General features: G+C 44.2%; 1 protein-coding gene and 1 pseudogene across 1 annotated transcript; both read right to left on the reverse strand.

The window, feature by feature from the left end:
• Positions 1–4,952: 4,952 nt before the first annotated feature.
• Positions 4,953–5,071, reverse strand: LOC120592039 (uncharacterized; annotated as a pseudogene).
• A 7,339-nt stretch (positions 5,072–12,410) lies between these two features.
• On the reverse strand, positions 12,411–19,562 carry PVRIG (PVR related immunoglobulin domain containing). The gene is made up of 5 exons (XM_039849208.1): positions 19,359–19,562; positions 18,921–19,271; positions 18,708–18,831; positions 18,558–18,615; positions 12,411–18,455 (listed from the first exon to the last, which is right to left on the reverse strand). Exons 1-5 carry the CDS (start codon positions 19,483–19,485, stop codon positions 18,141–18,143), a joined length of 975 nt encoding a protein of 324 aa, XP_039705142.1. The 5' UTR covers positions 19,486–19,562; the 3' UTR covers positions 12,411–18,140.
• Positions 19,563–19,903: the final 341 nt, after the last annotated feature.

The raw sequence follows: 19,903 nt of genomic DNA on the forward strand, positions 1-19,903 counted from the left end.
TCAGCCCCTTGCCCTTCTGTGGTATCTCACCCTCCTCCTGCTCCCCTGCCCACCCTCCTCCAGGATCAGGAATAAGGCAAAGACATCTGCTCTCGCTACCTCCATTCAATGTGCTAGAGGTGCTAGGCCATGCAATAGGGAAGAAAAAGAAATGAAATTGTTCTAATTGTATTTTCTTAGATTCTGTACTTATCTATTTGGCATCCATTTATCACAGGGCCAGTTGTACTAACTATATTTTCTTATTTTCTGTATGCTTGATGTTCTGGCATTTGTGGCCTCCTTGACTAGGGAGAGACTGCCTCTCTCAAGGCTAGCCAGCTCTTAGAGATAGCTAAGGGTCCTCCTGTAAGCATGTCTCTCATATACAAACTATCCAATCCTGAGCCCATACGCTAAACCACCTTCTTTATCTAACTCTTACATAACGAGCGTATTTCCTCTGCCTGAAATCAACCCTGGGCCAGGTACTGGACAACTAGAAATAACACCAATAGCTCAAAGCCCACTGGAATTAGTCGAACTAGCCAATCCTAAACTGTTTCCCTTATCCTGTCTTGCTTTTCCTGCAGAAAACAAAACAAAGGCTGTGGCCAATGCTTTCCCCTTGTTCTTGCTTCTGTCTCCTGACTGACACTTGTGCTTCTCCTGGTGGCCATGTGTGATGTGGCTTGACCCCTACTCTCAAAAATGTAAGTAATGAAAACCTTTCAATGGTGTTAGCCTTTCTGAGTCATCATTTAGTCACCTTTATAAATTAAAATCCTGTGAGGGCAATTGAGACAAAAGTCATCCAGATTAGAAAGGCAGAAGTAAAAACTGTTTTTATTCAGTGATGATTTGATTGTTTATTTAGAAGATCTAATGGCATCTCCAAAAACCACTACAACTATAAGTAAGTTAAGCAGGTTGCAGGATAAAACATTAATATACAAAAATTTTTGTATTTCTAAGTACTAACAACAAAGAATTGGAAATTGAAATGAAAACAATACCATTTACAATAGCATCAAAAATATGAAATACTTAAGAATAAATATGGCAGAAGATGTGCAATATCTGAACACTGAAAACAATACTGAGAAATTAAAGAAGACTAATAAATGGAAATTTTATACATGAGAGGACTCAATAGGTGTCAATTCTCCTTAAATTAATATGTAGGTTTAACATAATTTCAATCAAAATTCCAGCAGATTTTTTTTTGTAGAAATTGACAAGCCAATTCTAAAATTCTGATAGAAATTCAAAGTACGTAGAACAGCCCCCAAAACTTTAAAGAACAAAGTTGGTGGATTTACACTACCCAACATCAAGACTTATTGTAAAGTTACTGTGATGATAACATATTGGTATCAAGATAGACAAACAATGGAACAGAACAGAGTAGAAAAATAGACCCACACTTATATGGTGAATTAGTTTCCAACAGAGATGCAAAGGCAATTCAGTGGGGAAAGAATAGTCTTTTAAACAAATAGTACTGGAACAATCGAACATTTATATGTTTAAAAAATGAGATTAAGTCAACGTTTTGCACTATATAAAAAAATAAACTCAAAATCAATCATCGGTCTAAATGTAAGTCTTAAAATTTTATAACTCAGGAAAAGAACACAAGAGAAAACCTTTGTAATCTTGGGTTAAACAAAGTTTTCTTTGATTCAACACCAAAAGCATGATCTATAAGAGAAAATATTGATAAATAGTTCATCAAAACTAACAACTTCTGTTCTTCAAAAGATACTAACAAGGAAATGAAAAGACAAGCTGCAGACTGGGAGACAATATTTGCAAATTACATAACTGGCAAAGGACTTATATCCAGAATATACAAAGAACTCTCAAAATTTGATAAAGCAAAATCCCAATTTAAAATATGAGCTAAAGATTTGAATAGACATGGTGGCCAGGACATGGAAGGAACCAAAGTATCCTACAATAGATGATTGGATAAAGAAAATGTGGTACATACATACAATGGACTATTACTCAGCTATAAGAAGAGATGAAATACTACCATTTGCAACGACACGGGTGAATCTTGAGATAATCATGCTAAGCGAAATAAGCCAGACAGAAAAAGTTGAAAACCACATGACATCACTTATATATAGGATATAAATCTAAAAGCACAAACGAACAGGACAAACAAACAGAGACTCATGGACATGGACAGTAGACTAGTGCTTACCAGAGGGTAGTAGAGGAGGGGGAAAGTAGATGGGGTAAAAAGGGTCAAAAATGTGGTGACGGAAACAAATCTAACTATGGGTGGTGAATATACAATGCAATATGTATGACTTACCGTTGAATTGTACACTTGAAACTTACTGGATTTTGTTAATCAATGTCACCATAATAATTTTTAAAAAATATGAAAAAAAGATTTGAATAGATACTTTGTCAAAGGGAATATATAGGTAACTAATAAGCACAGGAGACGATGTGTAATGTCATTATTCATTAGGGAAATGCAAATAACAATCACAATGATATATCATTATACATCTATTAAATAGCTAAAGTTAAAAGACCAATCACATCACTCGTTGGCAAGGATGTGGAGCATCCTTGGAACTCTCATATACCACCAATGGGAATGTGAAACAGTACTACTACTTTGGCCATTTTTTAATTAGTTAAACATACGACCTAGTCACACTACTTAGAGTGTTGACTAGCAGCACCATCATCACCTAGGAACTTGTGAGAAATGTTAATTCTCAGGCCCTGTCTGGTCTGCTTAAGTAAGTTCAAGAACCACTGCTCTAGGGCAAGGAAACTGACTTTGATTTAGCAACCTGGGAGACAAAGGAATTTTATTCCCTTCTGACAGAGAGAGAAACAGAGGCTCAGAGAGGTCACCTCACTTATTCCAGTTTCCTCCTCTGGCCAGGTCTGGAGTTTGGATCACATTCAGGTCTGTCTGCCTTATGAGCTGGTGCTTACCCAAATGATAGCTCTCCAACCACCCACAATTTGACCTCCCTCCTTTCCCCTCTCCTCCCACAGCCCTTCCTAGAGAGGGTTGTTCATCAGTGCTTCCTTCAGCTGCCACTCATCAAGATCTGTGGAAACAAAGGCAGGAGGGATGTGAGCATGGGCCCTGAGGCGAGGCAGGCCTCTTGAGCCAGGGGAAGTTGACAAATCTCTGAAGGATGGGGAAGGAAGAGAAGTGAGGGGCAAGGTCTTAGTTCTGTTCTTCCTCATAAACTGTTTGTCGTGTCTCCACTGATATCGGCACTCTCTTAACTTCCTCCTGTTTTCCATCTGAGAGAGGGGGCCCAATGAGGGTTGTCCTGCAGTGAGCCCTCCAGGAATTAGAATCCAGCTGGGAAGCGAAGGCTCACCCTGTGAAACAAGAAGAGGGAGGCCCAGGCCCCAGAAAGTTAGTGCTGAAACAGCAGGAATGACATCTCCCATTTGCTGGCTGCTGGGTGCTTTGCCATTGCATTAAGGATGGTTTCTTATTTGCTGTATTCTTGATGCTCTGACATCTGGGGCCTTACTGACCAGAGAGAGACCCCTCCCAGGGCTACCCAATTCTTAGAGATCACAATCAGTTTGCCCAGGAGCACACTTTCGTATGTAAACCAACTAGTCCAGTGCCCACACTCAGAACTACATCCTCTATCTATCTGACTTTTGTGCTCCAGGAGATAGTATTCTTTTGCCCTATCACCCAGGGCCAGATACCAGACAACTAGGGACAGCCCCTAATCCCCAGAGACCACAGAAATTATTTAAACTAGCCAATCCTAAACTTGCTCATTCTGCCTTGCCTTGCCTTTCTCACAAAAACTACAATGAAGGCTGTTGCTCACATTTTCCCCTGGCTTCTTCGCCTCCTGACTGACCCTGGGGCCCCCCACGTGGCTCTGTGTGACATGCTGTGCCTCCTCTTTCTAAGGATCTGTGAGTATAAACTTCTTCCTTCATGACAGTCATTTCTCTGTCTGTGTGTCTTAACTCACCTAATTAAAACAAATCCAGGATATATTTTAACATAGCACTGAAATCTCCCAACCACCCCAGGAGGTGGGCAGCGTCTGTTATTGTCCTCCTTTTACACAAAAGGAAATTGAGGTCCCAAGTGAGATTATGAATCTCAAATGAGGTCACATTACCAGTAAATGTCTGCTGTGGTGTTAGGTCAAGATGCATTTCAGCTCCTGATCAATCTGACATATGCTGATTGAGCTTCTAGGAGATGAGAGCAGAGGGCTGAGAACCAGGAAGCAAAGGCTGACCCCTGACCTTGCTGACCTCCGGGGCTGGGAGGAAAAGCTACTCACAGAGACTGGAACGGGAGCAGGGCTGCACTGGCAGACGTTCAACAAACAGCTCTCTGGAAAAGAAGCTCGATTTGTAGTACTTGCCAATTTCCATGGTGTAAAAACTCCTACAATATTGGTTTAACTACTGTATGGACTGAATGTTTGTGTCCTACCCTCTGGAAATTCGTATGTCGAAAGTGTGGCTTTATTTAGAAATGGAGATAATTATGGTTAAATGAAGTCATGGGAGGAGGCTGACCAATAAGATTAGTGTCCTCATAAGAAGTGACAGCAGAGTGTTGCTATCACTCTCTCTCCAGGTGAGGTGAGGCCTTGTGAACACACTGCAACATGGTAGCCACCTACAAGCCAAGGGAAGAGGCCTCAGAATGGAACCTACCCTTTTGACACCTTGATCTTGATCTTCCCATCTTCCAGAACTGTGAGAAATAAATTTCGGTCATTTAAGCCACCCAGTCTGTGGTATTTTGTTATTGCAGCTTGAGCTGACTTGTACAACTACAAGTGTGAATTCACTGAATGTGGAATTGGAAAGAAATGTACAGTAGTTGTCATATAGTATTCCCACCATGCAGATACAACAGCATAAATAACCTCAAGCACATAAAATAAGTAGGAAGTGACGAGCTTCCTTCATTTTTTTTTTTTTTTATCATACAGCACCTGGTCTTCCTAGGTGGTCTCCCATCTAAGTACTAACCAGGCCCAATCCTGCTTAGCTTCCGAGATCAGATGAGATCGGGCATGTTCAGGGTGGCATGGCTATAGCTTCCTTCATTTTTTATGTAATTTATTTGTAAGTTTATATTATTTTATTTTTTCTTGATTAATAATTTTTTATTGTGGCAAAATATACATAACATAAAATTTACCATTTTAACTATTTTTAAGTCTACAGTTCACTGGTATTAAGTACATTCATATTGTTGTGTTCATATTATTGAATTTTTAATAATAGCCATGTTTAACAACAGGCTCAAGACATTCTCCAAAATTTAATGATCAGTTCCAGCATACTCCTGTTCATGGGGTCCCTCAAGAGGTCTTCGGATAGCTTGGAAAATTTGGAAGAAAAAGGCATGAAATGATTTTGTTTATGTGCATTTCACAGAATTCAAATTTAAGGTGAATTATGATTGACACGTAAATCCTTTCTCTTTTTTCTTTCTTTAAAAAAAAATGTTTTTAATAACTTTCACTCTGAAAGGCTGAGCATGTGCATGAATTGACAAATATCTCAACCAAGGTTCTGAACACAGGTTGCAGTTCATCTCGGCCCACAGAACTTCATGTCATTGCATGTCACTAGCTCAAGGTATTTATTTGTTTTTGGTTTAAAACAACAGAAATGTATTCTTTCACAGTTCTGGATGCCAGAAGTTCAAAAGCAAGGTATCAGCTGAACAGTGCTTCCCCTGAAGGGTCTGGGGAGGGTCCTTCCTTGCCTCTTCCGGCTTCTGGTGGGTCCAACATCCCTGTTCCTTTGCTGGTAGGTGCATCACCCTATCTCCACCTCCCATGTCTACTGTGTTACGATTGGGCTTCACTGTGTTTCCAGTTCACAAAAGTGGATCAGTAGCTCTGGAGCCATTTATTAAGGGGTAGAAAGAAATTGTGATGGAAATAGTTAACACTGAACTGCCGGCAATACAAGCCTGTGATAGTGAATGTGATCTAGGAGAGAAGGGAGAGATAGTTTGTATCTGCTGAGATGAATGAGCAAAGGTGACTACTCCACACAAGGGACGAAAGGAGAAAGGTTTCTTGAAAGTCCAGGGCTGGGATCTGAAAACTGGGAGTCAGCACACCTTTAGTCTTTGTCCCCAATACGTAATCTGTCCTAGGACTTTAATAAACTGTGATCTCTGTGGACAATTAATTATTTGGTACAAGCAGAAAACCATGGCTCAGTGCAAATTGGTGAACTTTATTTCTAAGGGCAGAGAAGATACCGAAATTACCAAGGCATTAACAGAGTTCTGCTTTCTGCAGCAAAACAGGGCACGTCCTACTGTTGGGCCTCTGATGACATTGCTGACCTCGGCATGCTGGACATGCCCCCTTTCCCCCCACCCACACCCTGCACTCCTGTCTTCCCTGCTCTTCCCCAAGGGCTGATGGACAGAGGTCCTTTTGTACTTGGACAATGAGAGCAGCGGCGGGCTCCTGATCAGAGGAGAGAGGAGAGTGAGGTCCTGTGGGGGTGTCTCCTGGCCCCCTGCCTGTGCTGCCCTGCAGGGCTGTGGTCAGGTTATCTTCAGGCTGGCCACCTTCCTTGTGGTTGTGGGCTTGTCCTTACCAGTTATTGGACCCTGGCCAGAGCACAGCCAGAGGCCCACATGCTTTATGTAAAAATATTAAAGTTATCGATCAAATTTAGTATCTGCTAGTAAAGAGATGCTCTGTCTCTGCCCTGATGAGTATACCTTCCTAATACAATATTGAGAAATATGTGTTTTTATACCAATGAAAGTTAGCAACGCAAAGACTCCTGTATTTAATTATTATTGCAAGAGCCTGGATGATCTATTATTTGCAGGACTCTTAAAGACATATGGATTTCTTAAATTATTACATATTTGTTTTGTACAATTTATTTTTTACCTCCTCTCAGTAAAATCATTAAATATGTTGTTATAACCGCTATTTTCATATAATTTGTTTTCTATCGACAGTAATGCCAAATTAGACAACCTTTCCTGAATTGTTCTGAGGTAATTTTGTTTTGTTAATTTTCATTTGGAAAAACTTCTCTCTGTCAAGTCAGCAACTGGAATTGTCAATACAATTTTTGAAGCAATACTTAGATTTGGGAATGTTATACATTTTACACAACATATTTACGTTTTTCAGATAACATCTTATATGTGACCACATAATGTTATTGTTGCAGAAAATATTACAAAGTGTTTTAATTTCATGATCTAAATTTTTATCACTTAGACTATAATTTTAACCACTTTTTAAAACACTGTAGCTTGCTTTATGTATGATATGTCAAACCTATATATATTATATACACGTATATAATATACACATATACATATATATAGTAGATATGCAATAAGAATTGTTTCAAGTCCTGCAGTATCGTGTGAAACTTTTATGCAGAGCATGCTAATTTGTGAATATCTCTGGATCTATGAATTGGAACACGAAGAGAAAAAAAAGTGATGTTTGACACAACAGGAGACAAGTATTTGTTTTGCAAAACTTTATTGCATTCCAGTTGTCTGAGGGAAAGATTTAACAAGTTAATTAATTTGTCTTTTCTGTTACTTCCTTCACACAGGCCCATGTAAAGTCTTTTGTGTCAACAGGGACACATCCCCCAGACCTTTATGGCATTTGGGTCCAGTCTCCTTGAATCAGGACGTGGGGCAGGATGTGGGGAGAAGCACTTCTCTGGGGGCAGAGGAGCATAGTCATGAGATTCCTCTTTACAGGTTACAGGTTGCTCTGGGCCAGCACTGGGTGCTGGATTCCAGGTGACCCAGATGTTCATGTCTGTTTTATAAATTCACTTGTGTGTTCATGTTCCAGACTTTCTAGAACCTAGGGTCAGGGTAGGATTCCCCTTGCCTGACTCCAGGGTGGGTGCTGGTCCCACATCCTGTCAAGCAGCCCTTTCTGCACTGTCCTCTCTCCCTCCCTCTCTCTTTGGATTCTGGTAACTACTCCCTTCTCCTGGGTGATGGATGTCTTTTCCACAGTCCTCCGCTTTCTCTTTTACCATCACTTTCCAAGTCTGTTAAAGTGTTTGTAGAGATAGCTGATGCATTTGTTAAGGTTGGGCAGGTCCTCAGGGAACATCTGAATTCCAACCATTTTCTTTCAGATACAACACCGCAATTCGTTCATCTTCCAGCCTCAAAGCCATCTGAGGCCCTTGATTAATTCTTTGTGGTGCTTTAAAAAACTCCTCAGGATTCTGACATAATTATACACCCAGAACAAGGCCCTTTTCTAGTTTCAGCGATCAATCATTTTGGGAGCAGGAGGGTGAAACTTACATTAACAATCCAGGAACACCCAGAGAGAAGCTTCTGCAGATCCAGGGCATCCAGCTGCATAGCTGCCTGCCATTGTTCTAGGCTATCCCCTACAACAGCACAGTGCACTAGCACAGAGTGAGGGCCAGACGTGGCCTTCAAGGAGATGACAGAAACCAGCCGTGCTGGCCACACATGGGTATTAGGTGAACCTGGACATCTTGGGCTTTACCCAGGTCAGTATCCTCTTTCTTAAGCTGTTTCCCAGTTGCCTTCGTCTGGGAGAGCCATCTCTTTCTAGCCGAGACCCATCCCATCATGCTTCCTGACTGGACAAAGGCACATGGAGTGTGAATTCACTCTTAGCAAAAGTGTGGTAGATACGAAGGGAGATGTGCTCAGAGGCTCTTTGTTCTATTTATCGCAGAAAATCCTGCTGTAGAAGAGGAGGGCCACAGTGTAGACTGGGAAAAGTAGACAGGAAGTAAAAAGGTTTATAGTCAACAGAAGATGTTGTATCTTATATTTTTTCACTCTTGGACCTGAGATACATGGGATAAAGTAAATCCTACCGCTGCTGTAAGAGACAACTCCAAATGCCTGTGATTTACAACAGCGAAAGTTCAGTCCTGGATTAGATAACATCCCAGTGTGGATGATTCCGGTCCAAGGTTTCCTAGGCATCTCTCTTCCAAATGGTGATTCAGCGACCCAGGCTCCTTTCCTCTTGAAGCTTCACCTCCTCTGGTTCCTTAGAGTCCTCTCCTTCTATCTGGCAAATAGGGACACAGAGAGCGGGGAGGATTGCACGAGAAGGATTACACCGTTTTTTCTGGAGATAATATATGTCACTTCCTCCCACACTGCACTGGCCAGAAATCAGTTGTCTGACCCCCCACTTATCTGTACTAGAGGCTAGGAAATATATTTAGATGTAGGACCAGGGTCATGGTGAGGCAAGCGAGGCACTCGCCTCAGACTAAAGATTTAAGGGGATGCCGAAAAACTCCATAGATTTAAAAAATATTATTGGTGAGTTTGCTTTCATTAAAGATAAGAAAGTAAAATTATAACAAATTCTGTTTGGGGTATAAATAAATATTTAAACTTAAAATAGTGTTGTGAGTTTCAAAAGACCTCCTTTTCAATTTTTCAACATTTTTTTCAGCTCTCTAATGCTCTGTTAAAAATTAACCATTAAAAATACATGAAAACATGTACACAGGGCCCACATTTTTGTAGGTCTAGTAGGAAAAGGATCTAGGTTTTGAGGAATATATAACAGTCTCTGCCAAATCCTCGTACTTTATTTTTCGACCTTTATTTATTTCATTTTTCATCTTTCTTCTTTAAGAACAATTGCCTTTGAAGCAGGACATTTTTCTTTACATAAAGCTTTCATTGTGTCCCGCGGTTTTGGCACAGTGTGTTTTCCTTTTTGTTGCTAAATGGTTTGTTATTTACCTTTTACTTTATTTTTGATTCAAGAGTTATTTAAGAGTATGTCTCTTTATTTTTAAATACTTAGAGTTAAGATATTTTTGGTCCTGTTAAAAAAAAAAAGCTTTATTGGATATAATTCACATGCTATATAAGCCACTATTTAAAGTATACAATTCAATGCTTGTTGGTATATTACATTATTAATTTTTAAAATTTGTGATAAAATATACATAATATAAAAATTTTCATTTAAACTATTTTTTAGTGTATAATTCAGTGTCGGTACTTATACTGTCGATGTTGTACAACCACCACCACAATCTACTTACAAAACTTTTTCATCACTCCAAACAAAAACCTTTTTTTTCACATGTAGATATCCAGTTGTCTCAGAATCATTTCTTGAAAAGAAGAACTTGCATAGTTTTTTAGTGGTTGTTGTAGGGATTTTAATGTATATGCTTAACTTTTCACAGTCCATTTAGAATATTTTACCACTTCAGGTGAAATGAAGAAATCTTACAACCATATAGATCCCTCTAGTCTCTCTCCCTTTTATGCTATAATTGTCATATGTATGAAATCTACAATCATGGAAAATCCCACCAGTTAATATTATATTTTTTGCTTTCAACAGTCATGTATATTTTAAAGAATTTAAGAGGAGAAAAGAATCTCTTATGTTTACCTAGATAATTACCATTTCTATTGTTCATCCTGCATTCCTGAAGTGCCAAGCTTCCCTGTGGTATCATTCTCTATCTATCCTATGAAGAACTTTATTTAGCATTTCTTTTAGAGCAGGTGTGCTGGCTATAAATTCATTTAGTTTTCCTTTTGAGAATATCCTTTTTTTTTTTTCAAAAAAGTTGAGATGATGGCATTGACTAAAATTATTATGTGGTAATCATTTCATGATATATGTAAGTCAAATCATTATGCAGTACCCCTTAAACTTATACAATGCTATATGTCAATTATAAAACTGGAAAATTATTTTAAAAATAAAAGTACGAAAAATTAAAAATGAAAGAGGACAAACTACAACCACAGAAATATAAAAAATAATAAGAGATCATTGTAAAAAATCATACATCAACAAATTATATACCCAAGAAAAAAATAAATTCCTAGTAACAGTTAATCTGCGAATGCCAAATCATAAATAGATAACTTGATCAGACCAATAATGATTAAGGAGAATGAAGCAGTAATCACAAATCTACTAACAAAGACATTCCCCCCAGGACAAGATGGTTTCATTGAGAATACTGCCAAACATTTAAATAAGGATTAATGCCAATCTTTCCCAAACTTTACCAAAAATTGAAGAGAGAACACTTCCAAACTCATTTTACAAGGCCAGCATTACACATATTAATACCAGATAAGGACACTACAAGGAACATTTGAGAATATCCTCATTTCACTTTCATTACCGAAAGATGTTTTCTCTGGACTTAGATTTCTGGGTTGACAATTCTTTTCTTTCAGCACTTGAAAAATGGAGTTCTGCTATTTTCTCACCTCCACGGTTTCTGATGAAAACACCCAGACTATTGTTCCCTTGCATGTAATGCTTTGTTATTTTCTGGCTGCTTTCAAGATTCATTTCTTCATTTTTAGTTTTCCTTTATGTATCTGTACATGGGTTTCTTTGACTTTTTCCTGCCTGGGGTTAAATAAGTATGTCTTCTACTGTATTTGAGAGGTTTTCAGCCATTGTTGGTTCAAATATTTCTTTTTGTTTCAAACTCTATCTCGTCTTCCAGAACTGCAATGACACATATGTTAGACCTTTTCAAATTGTCCCATGGCTCGCTAAGGCTCTGTTCATTTTTTTAAAAGCTTATTTTTCCTGGCTGTTCAGGTTAAATTTATTTGTTCTTTCTCTTTCATATTCATTCTGTTATTGAACTCTTCCAATTAACTTTTTGTTTAAGTTATATTTGTCAGTTTTAACATTTCCATTTGGCTCTTTTTTATGGCTTTTATTTTCTGCTGAGAATGTGTCTCTCCAGTTTACTTTTATTTCATGGAGCATGGTGCTAATAGCTGTGTTAAAGTCTTTAATAATTTCAACATTTGTGTCATTTCAAGATTAGCGTCTTTTGCATGGAGGTTGTTGAGATTTACTTGTTTCTTTGTATGTCAAGTAATTCTGTATTACGTCCAGGATACTTTAAGTTTATTCTGTGAGATGCTGGATCCTGTTAAAATCCTCCAGAGAATGTTGATTTCTCTGTTTTGGTAGACAATTGAGGTAAGTTCAGATTACAAGTTCCAACATGCCCTCTGTGGACTGTGGTTCCAATTTTATTTTCAAAAATTTGGCTGTGGTGTTTGGATCTGTGCTGTGTATGCATCCTACCCCCTTCCTTTCATCTACCCCACTGTCCTCTGCTCCTGGGTGTGATACTGGGTGGAGATCTACATCACATTTTAGTTCTAAAAGCTTTTGGTATGTTTTCATGGATCAGTTTCATGGATGTGTATCTTGGAAGTAGGCTTGGGACTTCAAATGCAGTTTATGAAATCTCTTTCTCAAGCTTCCCCCTCTTAGAGATAGAAAGCCAAAATCTTAGTTTTCCTATGCACTTCTTGTGACTGCATCTGCCTTTTGGGGGAAAGTGGTGGGAGGAAAGGGAGAATAAAAAGCAAGAGGATTCCCCCCTCTTTTTTTCTACCTTAAGGGCACTCTTTGCCCGTTTTCATGGTCAGGGAGAAGGGTTTTTTTTCTCTCTCCTCGTTTCTCTGTCACTGTGGTCATGTCTGCTGCTGCTGCTGCTGCTGCTGTGTTGCCACCGCTGTGACAAGAGTGCATCTGTGGGACAGGGATTCACCTCAGGGCAGCGTTGGGTGGGATTAAAAAGTTTCTCCCTACTCTCTCTGTCTTAGTCCTCTGACAAGGAAGGTTTCTCTTGGGGCTTTTTCTTCCTGTGCCTGCTATGCACTTCTGGGATTCAGAATGCTCTGAGTCTGAGCTGGGAGATAGAGGAGGATAATAAAACAAAACAAAACTGTAAACTCACTACCATATTTTTCCTTGAGTTTTGACATTTCTCTCTAATCTGTCTGCTATTGTTTACTTTTCAGAGTCCTTCAACGGTTTATGTATTCTGTCCAGAGTATTATTGTAATCAGTGGAAGAAATAGGGAGAGTGTATTTACTTCATCTCAATCAGAACTGGGACCCCTAGCTTGATATTTTAAATCCCACAAATTAGACATTGTTCTCATTCTTTTATAAGCTCAATATTCATTTTGATTCATCTACATGCTTACTTCTTTCTTCTCGCTATTCTTTTTCACACCTCAGACCTTACTTCTGGTACTTTTATTTTGTTTGAAAATGTCTATTTTGCTAGTGTTCTTGAAAATAATTTATCTGGGTGTATCCAGGTTGCAATATTGTGACCGATAATATAAAAAATATATTTCTTATATATATCGGGTCTTCATCCATAGTTTCTGGCTCACGGCTCTCCAAACCCTTGGAATTCTTTAGCTTTATATAAGTTTTAAAACCAATAATATGAGTTCTCCAACTGTGTTCTTTTTCAAAATCATTTTGGTTTTTCTAGGTACTTTTGTTTTTCCCTTTACGTTTTACAATCTGTTGGTCAATTTCTACAAAGAAGCTTGCTGAAATTTCAATTAAGAATGCTTTGATTCTGTAGATTCATTTGGTGAGAAGTGACCTCTTAACATCAAGCCTTCCGATATATAAACATGGTATATCTCTATTTATTTAGAACTTTTGATTTTTCTCATCAATATTTTGCATACAGCTCTTACTTTTTCTTAAGACAAAGCCTGGGGTCTGAGGAGACAATGATATGCTCACACCTTATCTGTGTCTTGGGCATCTCAACTTAAGCTGTCTCTTATCGGCTCCTTAATCCTCACCCCTTCCTTGGAACATGCTCCTCTCTAGTCGCTCAAACTGGTAAACTGAGCATCACTCTTGGGACCATCCTATCCTACTCTCAGCAGCCAGGAACAACGGCCTCCAAAACATATTTTGAATCCACCCACTTCTTTCCATCTATATTCATTCCACCATCCATGACTTGGACATCCCTATCTCCCACCTGGATTATTTGCAGTAGCTTCCCAATTGTTCCTACTTCCACTTTTCTGCCCTCCCTCCCACAAAGCTATTTTCTATGCAGTACCAGGGGGGTCTTTTTTATAACGTAAATCTGATAATTTTACTGCTCTGCTTAAAACCCATCAAAGGTTTTATAATAATGCCCTTACAATAAAATCCAGATTCCTTCTGTGGTTCTCATTCACCTTGTTTCAGACACAGTGACCTATTTTGGGCCCTGGCAATGCTGAGCTCTTTTTAGCCTCAGAGTCTTTGTGTGCGTCTTTCTCTACCTGGAATGGGCTCCCCACAATCTTTGCCTGGACAACTCCCGCTTACTTTCAGGTTTTATTTTAAATGTCTACTCAGAAAGGCCCTATTATTCCTTCTCAGAGCACTCTGATCTTTTCCTTTTAACATTTGTGATCTTTTTTTGTCTGTTTATTTACATTTCTCCAAATAGCCAGCTTTCTGGGTGAGCTGACCCATTTTACAGATGTTGAAATGAAGCTGTTTAAGGGCCCAGCTATGGGAATTCCAGATGTCACCAGCCTCCTCAGCAGGGTTTGAAGTTGGAGAACCTCCCCTACCCATGGCTGGGCCAACAGACCTAGAACCCTTTGCATCTGTGTGTCCCTGTGTTGGGAATGGGGCACAGACTGTGATTTCTCTCAGGGGAGTAAATCCCCCATTGCGCCTGGGAAAGGTCCAGAAAAAAGGAGTCTCTCCTAGCTCTGCTCTGGCCCCTTCAGCATCTATTTCAAGCTGGCCAGGGCCTTCTCCCTGAGTCCTGCTGGCTGAGCCCTCAGACACCCTTAAGTCTGATTTCTTCTCTCTAGTTCCCAGGCCCCTACCATTCACTATTGTAGTGTCCTGGCCACTTCAGCATGAGCGGGGTGGGCACCCTGACAGGGCAGGGGGCAAGGCCACGACGTTGCTCAGAGTTCTGCAGCACACCCGGCAAGGACGGTCCGAGGCTTCCCGGGACAACAGGCACCCCGAGGCCACACACCCAGCGGGCGGTCGTGACACCCAGGTCCCAGCACTCTGTCTGGGCGCGCGTTTCTGCCGAACAGGTCTCCAGAGGGACCTGAGGGTCAGGAAGGTGGCTTCTGGGCGCCTAGATCAGCGGCTTGGGGCTCCGGAGAGATCGGTGGCAGCTGAGGGTTCAGAGCCAAGAGCAGCGGGGATGGCCAGGACAGGCAGTAGGCCACATTAAAGGGTGGGAGCGGCGGGGCAGGGGGTGCTAAAGGGAACTGAGGCGAAGGGACCTGGAGCAGGCTTCCAGGGACAGTCGGCAAGACCTGGTTGGGGAGGAGAGCTTAAGTGGGCTGGGGGGTAGGGACGAGCCCATGAGTGGCTGGGGCTGGACCTCAGAGGGAGGGCTCCGGAGTCGCCAAGGGGCATACGGTCGGGGCTGGGGGGCTTCTGGAACCCGCTGCTGGACCGCAGTGGGGTGGGGTTAGTGTGCGGGGTTGGCAGGCGGGTGCCAGCAAGCGTGGTTCCCGGAGTGTGCTGCTGAGCGAGGGCGGGGCTACGGGACAGGTTGCAGAGGAGGTCACAACTCTGTCCAACTTCCGCGATCCCCGCAGCGCCTCCGAGGATGCTATAGCTCTTGCATGGTGCTGGCGTCTTCTGCAGAAGGGCCTCCCGGGACCCCTGGGGGGAGCCGTGACGTCAGTCCCCTCCGCAGCGGGTGTCAGCGGTGCTGGTGGTGGAGCCCACATTCCCTGTGCGCGTCCGCCAGCGGAGGGCTGCCTAGTAGTCCCCGAACGCCCGGCCTCCTGCCCCGGGCCAGGCCCGGCTCCTGAGAGTCCCCGCCAGCCCACTCGGTCTCTCCCCAGCGAGCTGAGCCTGGCGACAAAAGTGTCCGGGCCCAGGAGGGTGGCCCCGCGCCTCCTCCCCTCCCAAGAGCACTTCTGCTTTTCGGCTGTGACCCTGGGCTCAGGCTTCGCACCTGTTAAAAGAGACTTAGGAAAAATACCGACCCCTTGAGGTTACTGGAAGTCCTAAATAAGATATTCCGTGCAAAGTTGCCTAGAACTTGGCCCTGGTGTACAATCTTCACACTTCCCTCAGGCCTTATCACCCTTATTATGTGCTTGATGAGCAAAGGGAGCCTCGCAGAGGTTAAGGAAGCCGCTCTGGGTCCCATAGACAGGGAGTAGCTCCTGAGATTCAAATCCAAGTCTTTCCAAAGCTCAAGCCTCATCTTGGATTATGGCTGAGGGCACATCCTGGATGCTCTGGGTGGAGGTGCTGGGGCTGAATCAGTTCTGTCCCCTTGAGCAAGTCCTCTCTCTCCGGCCTCAACTTCCACACTTGTTGAACATATCTAAGCATTATCTCCCAGACTGGGTCTGAGAAGGGGTCCTGGACTGCAGATCTGCCGCGTCTCCACAGTTTAGTGCCACAACACAGCTTTCTCATCTGGTCCCTTCGGCACTGTGTCTGACACTTAGGAGCTGGACCGTGGGGAGCAAGCTAGCTGTGGAGACTTCCTGAGTCCCTAGGTTTTTGGTTTCACATACCATGATCAGACTGGGATTTGGTTTCCTGAGCTTGTGGAAGACAGGCTCAGGCCAGGGGGCCTCTCCTTGGACTCCATGATAGGCAAATAGCCTGGCTAGGAACTAGGCTGAGGACCCAGTATCCCTCGGAATTCTCTACTTGTCCCATGAGCATTCCTTTCCTAGAGAATCTGAACTCCTTCAAAGCCTCCCTTGACCCCCTACAAACCCTATTACCTCTTCACCCCTGTCCCTGGTCCTGACATGGTCCCAAGGCTGCTGGGCCCTGAGCTACTCCCTCCCTTACTGACATTTCCCTGACCTTCCTCGGGTACCACCGCAGCACACACACACCTCTCCCTTGAGCCCCCAGCCTGCAAGGAACCACTGAACTGGCTAGGCCAGTGCCGAAGCTTCTCAGAGGAGGAGAATGATCACTGGCTGAGGAAGGCAGGCCCAATGAACCCTCTACTACCTCTTACCCCTGTCTGGTCCACATTCTCCCCAGAGCAGTGTAGAGCTGGTGGCTAGATGCATGGAGCTGGGTCCTGGGAAGGTCATTTCTGAGCATGCCTGGAATAATGAGCTGGGATTCTGTGCTTGGACACGGCCTCTGGGTAGGCCCTCCCTGAGTCAGGCAAAGGCAGAGGGAGTGATTGCAGGCTTGACAGCTGGCAGTCTAGGATTTCTCACATGTGGGACCAAGGAAGGCGCCAAGTGGCAGGTGTCCTCCCCAAACTAGTATTCACTTTGATTGGGGGTGTAGCCTGAGCCTGATCTCTCTCGTGCTTTCCACCACCCTCTGAATCTGCCACTTTCCTGTGGAGCCTCACAGCTTACAGAGCTCTCTCATGTTGTCTTATGTGGCAAAGGCGTGATGAGGCCCCAGTTGCTAGGCTTGTTACAGAAGTAGGGCTGCCCCATGAATGGGAAGATAAGTGGGCAGGGAAGTATGTGTTTAGTTTCTGTATCAAGTGGGTCTCTGTCTGCCAGTGGCCAGAGGGGGAAGTATTCCTGGTGACCTAGGAACAGGTGAGGAGCCAGAGAAAGCAACTGTGGGCCGATAAAGGGTAGGTCTCCTGCCTCTGAGTGTCAACTCTGGATGGGGGGCATCAGCATTTCATTCCCAGGCCAGCTCAAAGAGCCCTGTCATAGGGACACCAGGTCAGACCACAGGGCCTTTTCTCAGGTTGAAGCCCCATAAACCCTGCCTGTTGTTCTAGGACATGGTGGGATTTGAATATGGACTACCCTGCTTGGGGCCACCAGATCCTCAATCCTGTCTTCTCACCAGGTGTCCCTCAAAAGGACTGCAGGGCCAGGAGTCCCCTGCCAGTCCCAGGAACCCCCTGTATCTGCAGGAGTGGAGGCAAGGAACAAGAGAGAGATCACCCATGCTGAGACCTGTCCCGCCTCCAATTCTAACCTGGCCCCTGCCTCCCAGGGGTTGAAATTGCCTCTTAACCTCCCAAAGAAGAAAAGGCCTAGCCAAGATCCCAGATAAACCATTTTTGTTGACTTAGTTATCGACATCACCTGGGAGGGCTGGGAACTTGAAAACAGGAAACAACCTGGGATGGGGTTTTGTTACCTCTCTCACACACACACACGTACCCACACATATCCACACGAGCACACACACTGACCACATCCGCAGCAAGTGGGCCCTGGCTGAGTATGTGTGGCGACAATTATTGGAGGCCTAATAAGATGTGCAGACAATGGGTGCCCAGGACACAGAAACCAACAGAAGAGGGTAGTGCCAGAAGCCTGGGCAGGGAGGAAGGCCAAGTGAACGCTTTCACTGAACTCCTAAACACCCCTCCATGGCTCTGGGCCCCAGAGGGTCAAGGAAAGGGCTAAGGTTGGGGCCTGTGTGGGGAGGCCTCTCTCCTGCCTGAGCATAAAGTCCATTCTCGACAGAGACAAAACTACTTCGAGCAGAGGTTGGCAGAGGTGCCCAAGGGGCTGGTTGCTGTGCTGCATGGATGGGGAGCTGCACCCACCTAGACAGGGGCCGGGGCTGGAGAACTGTGTCCAGAGCTGCTGGGCAGTAGTTGGTGGTGACGGTGGCATAGGGCATGTGGAGAGAGGCCAGGGAGGCCTGGCCAGCTGCCTGCAGGGGTGATGGGGAAAGAGGCCCAGGTGAGGTTCCGTCTCACAGCCCCCAGCTCCAGCCCACTCTGTTCCCTGCTCCAAAGTGACTCCTGATCCTCACCCTTGCTTGTGTCTGTGTCTGGAGGCTGCTGAGAGGTGGCTGAAGCTTCGTGACAGACCTGGGAAAGAGTTAGGAGGGTCAGAGGCACAGTCTGTGGCTAGCCCAGTGCTATGGGGATTTAGACTGGGCTTGGCTGGGGCTGGGTCTCACCAGTGCCTCTGCCGATGCAAAAGGTGGAGGAGGTAGATGCAGCCGAAGAGGAAGACCCCTGAAACCCCCAAGACTCCGGCCAGTTCAGCCCGCAGAATAGGGGCTGGAGTAGAAGCAGGGAGCCCTGTGCAGAGAGAAAGACATACCAGAGAGGTGGCTGATGCCCCGAGTCCTTCCCTGCCCTCCCTATACCCCACTCCTCATTAGCCCCACCTTGGTCTGTGCCCAGGAGAAGGTTCCCACAGGCCTCCTGGGAGCCCTCAGGGAAGGAAGTAAACTTGCAGCAGAAGGTGGTGTTGGGACTGGGGCTTCTCCCCTCAGACCCTTCCAGGGTGAGGGAGATGGTGGTTCTGGTTTCCCAGTGGGCCTGGCGGGCAGGAGGCCACTGCTGGATGCCGAATTCTGGGTGCAACACAGCCAGCTTGGTCCCTCCGGCACCATCGCGGCCCCCGCAACTCACAGTTGCTAGGGAGATAGCACTAGATCCCAGGAATCCACAGCGGACAGTGAAGGACAGGGACTTGGTGGCCTCCATCTCAACTTGCACCCACACCTCAGGGGTCCCTGTGGGATACAGACATAGGAAGGACCCAAGGCTTGGTCTCCGCCATGTCTCCACTGCCTCTGCTTCTCTTTGGCCCCCCAACTCACCTGCAGTGATGCAGAGTGTCAGCAGCGCCAAGAGCAGGACCAGGGCCCGGGGCCTGTCCATGGCTCCCCCCGGCCAAGGCTCTGGGGGCTGTTGTGGTGGGGACAGCACCTGTGTTTCCGCTCTCATCGCAGGAAGTTTTCAAGTGTGAACAGGCCCAGGGGCAGCTGGGCTTGCTGCTCTCTGCAACCCAGCTCCACTTCCTTCTCTGTCTACCTCAGCTGGTGAACATGGGGCGATAGACCCCTCCCTCAGGAGACTTAGTGATAGTGACAAGGTTTTTCCTGTCCCCATGCTGTGCTTTAGTGTGAGAGGGTCAGGTGGCTCAGGTTCCTTTCCCAGCCCTGTTTATGGGTAATGACCTGTGCAGACCAGGCCTTGGAGAAGGGAAGAGGTGGGGGAGGGGAGAACACTGCAGAGGAACCTAAAAGGAATTTCCTTCCCTCAGGAGGGAGGGGCCCCTGGTTTCTCTTTAAGATGTCTCTGACCCCAGCCCTCCGCAGCTAAGGGGTTGGGAATGTGAAGGAACTTGGCAAGGGGAAGACCT

The sequence above is a fragment of the Pteropus medius genome, unplaced genomic scaffold (genome assembly GCF_902729225.1).
Source record: "Pteropus medius unplaced genomic scaffold, Ma_sr-lr_union100, whole genome shotgun sequence".
NCBI classification, from domain to species: domain Eukaryota; kingdom Metazoa; phylum Chordata; class Mammalia; order Chiroptera; family Pteropodidae; genus Pteropus; species Pteropus medius.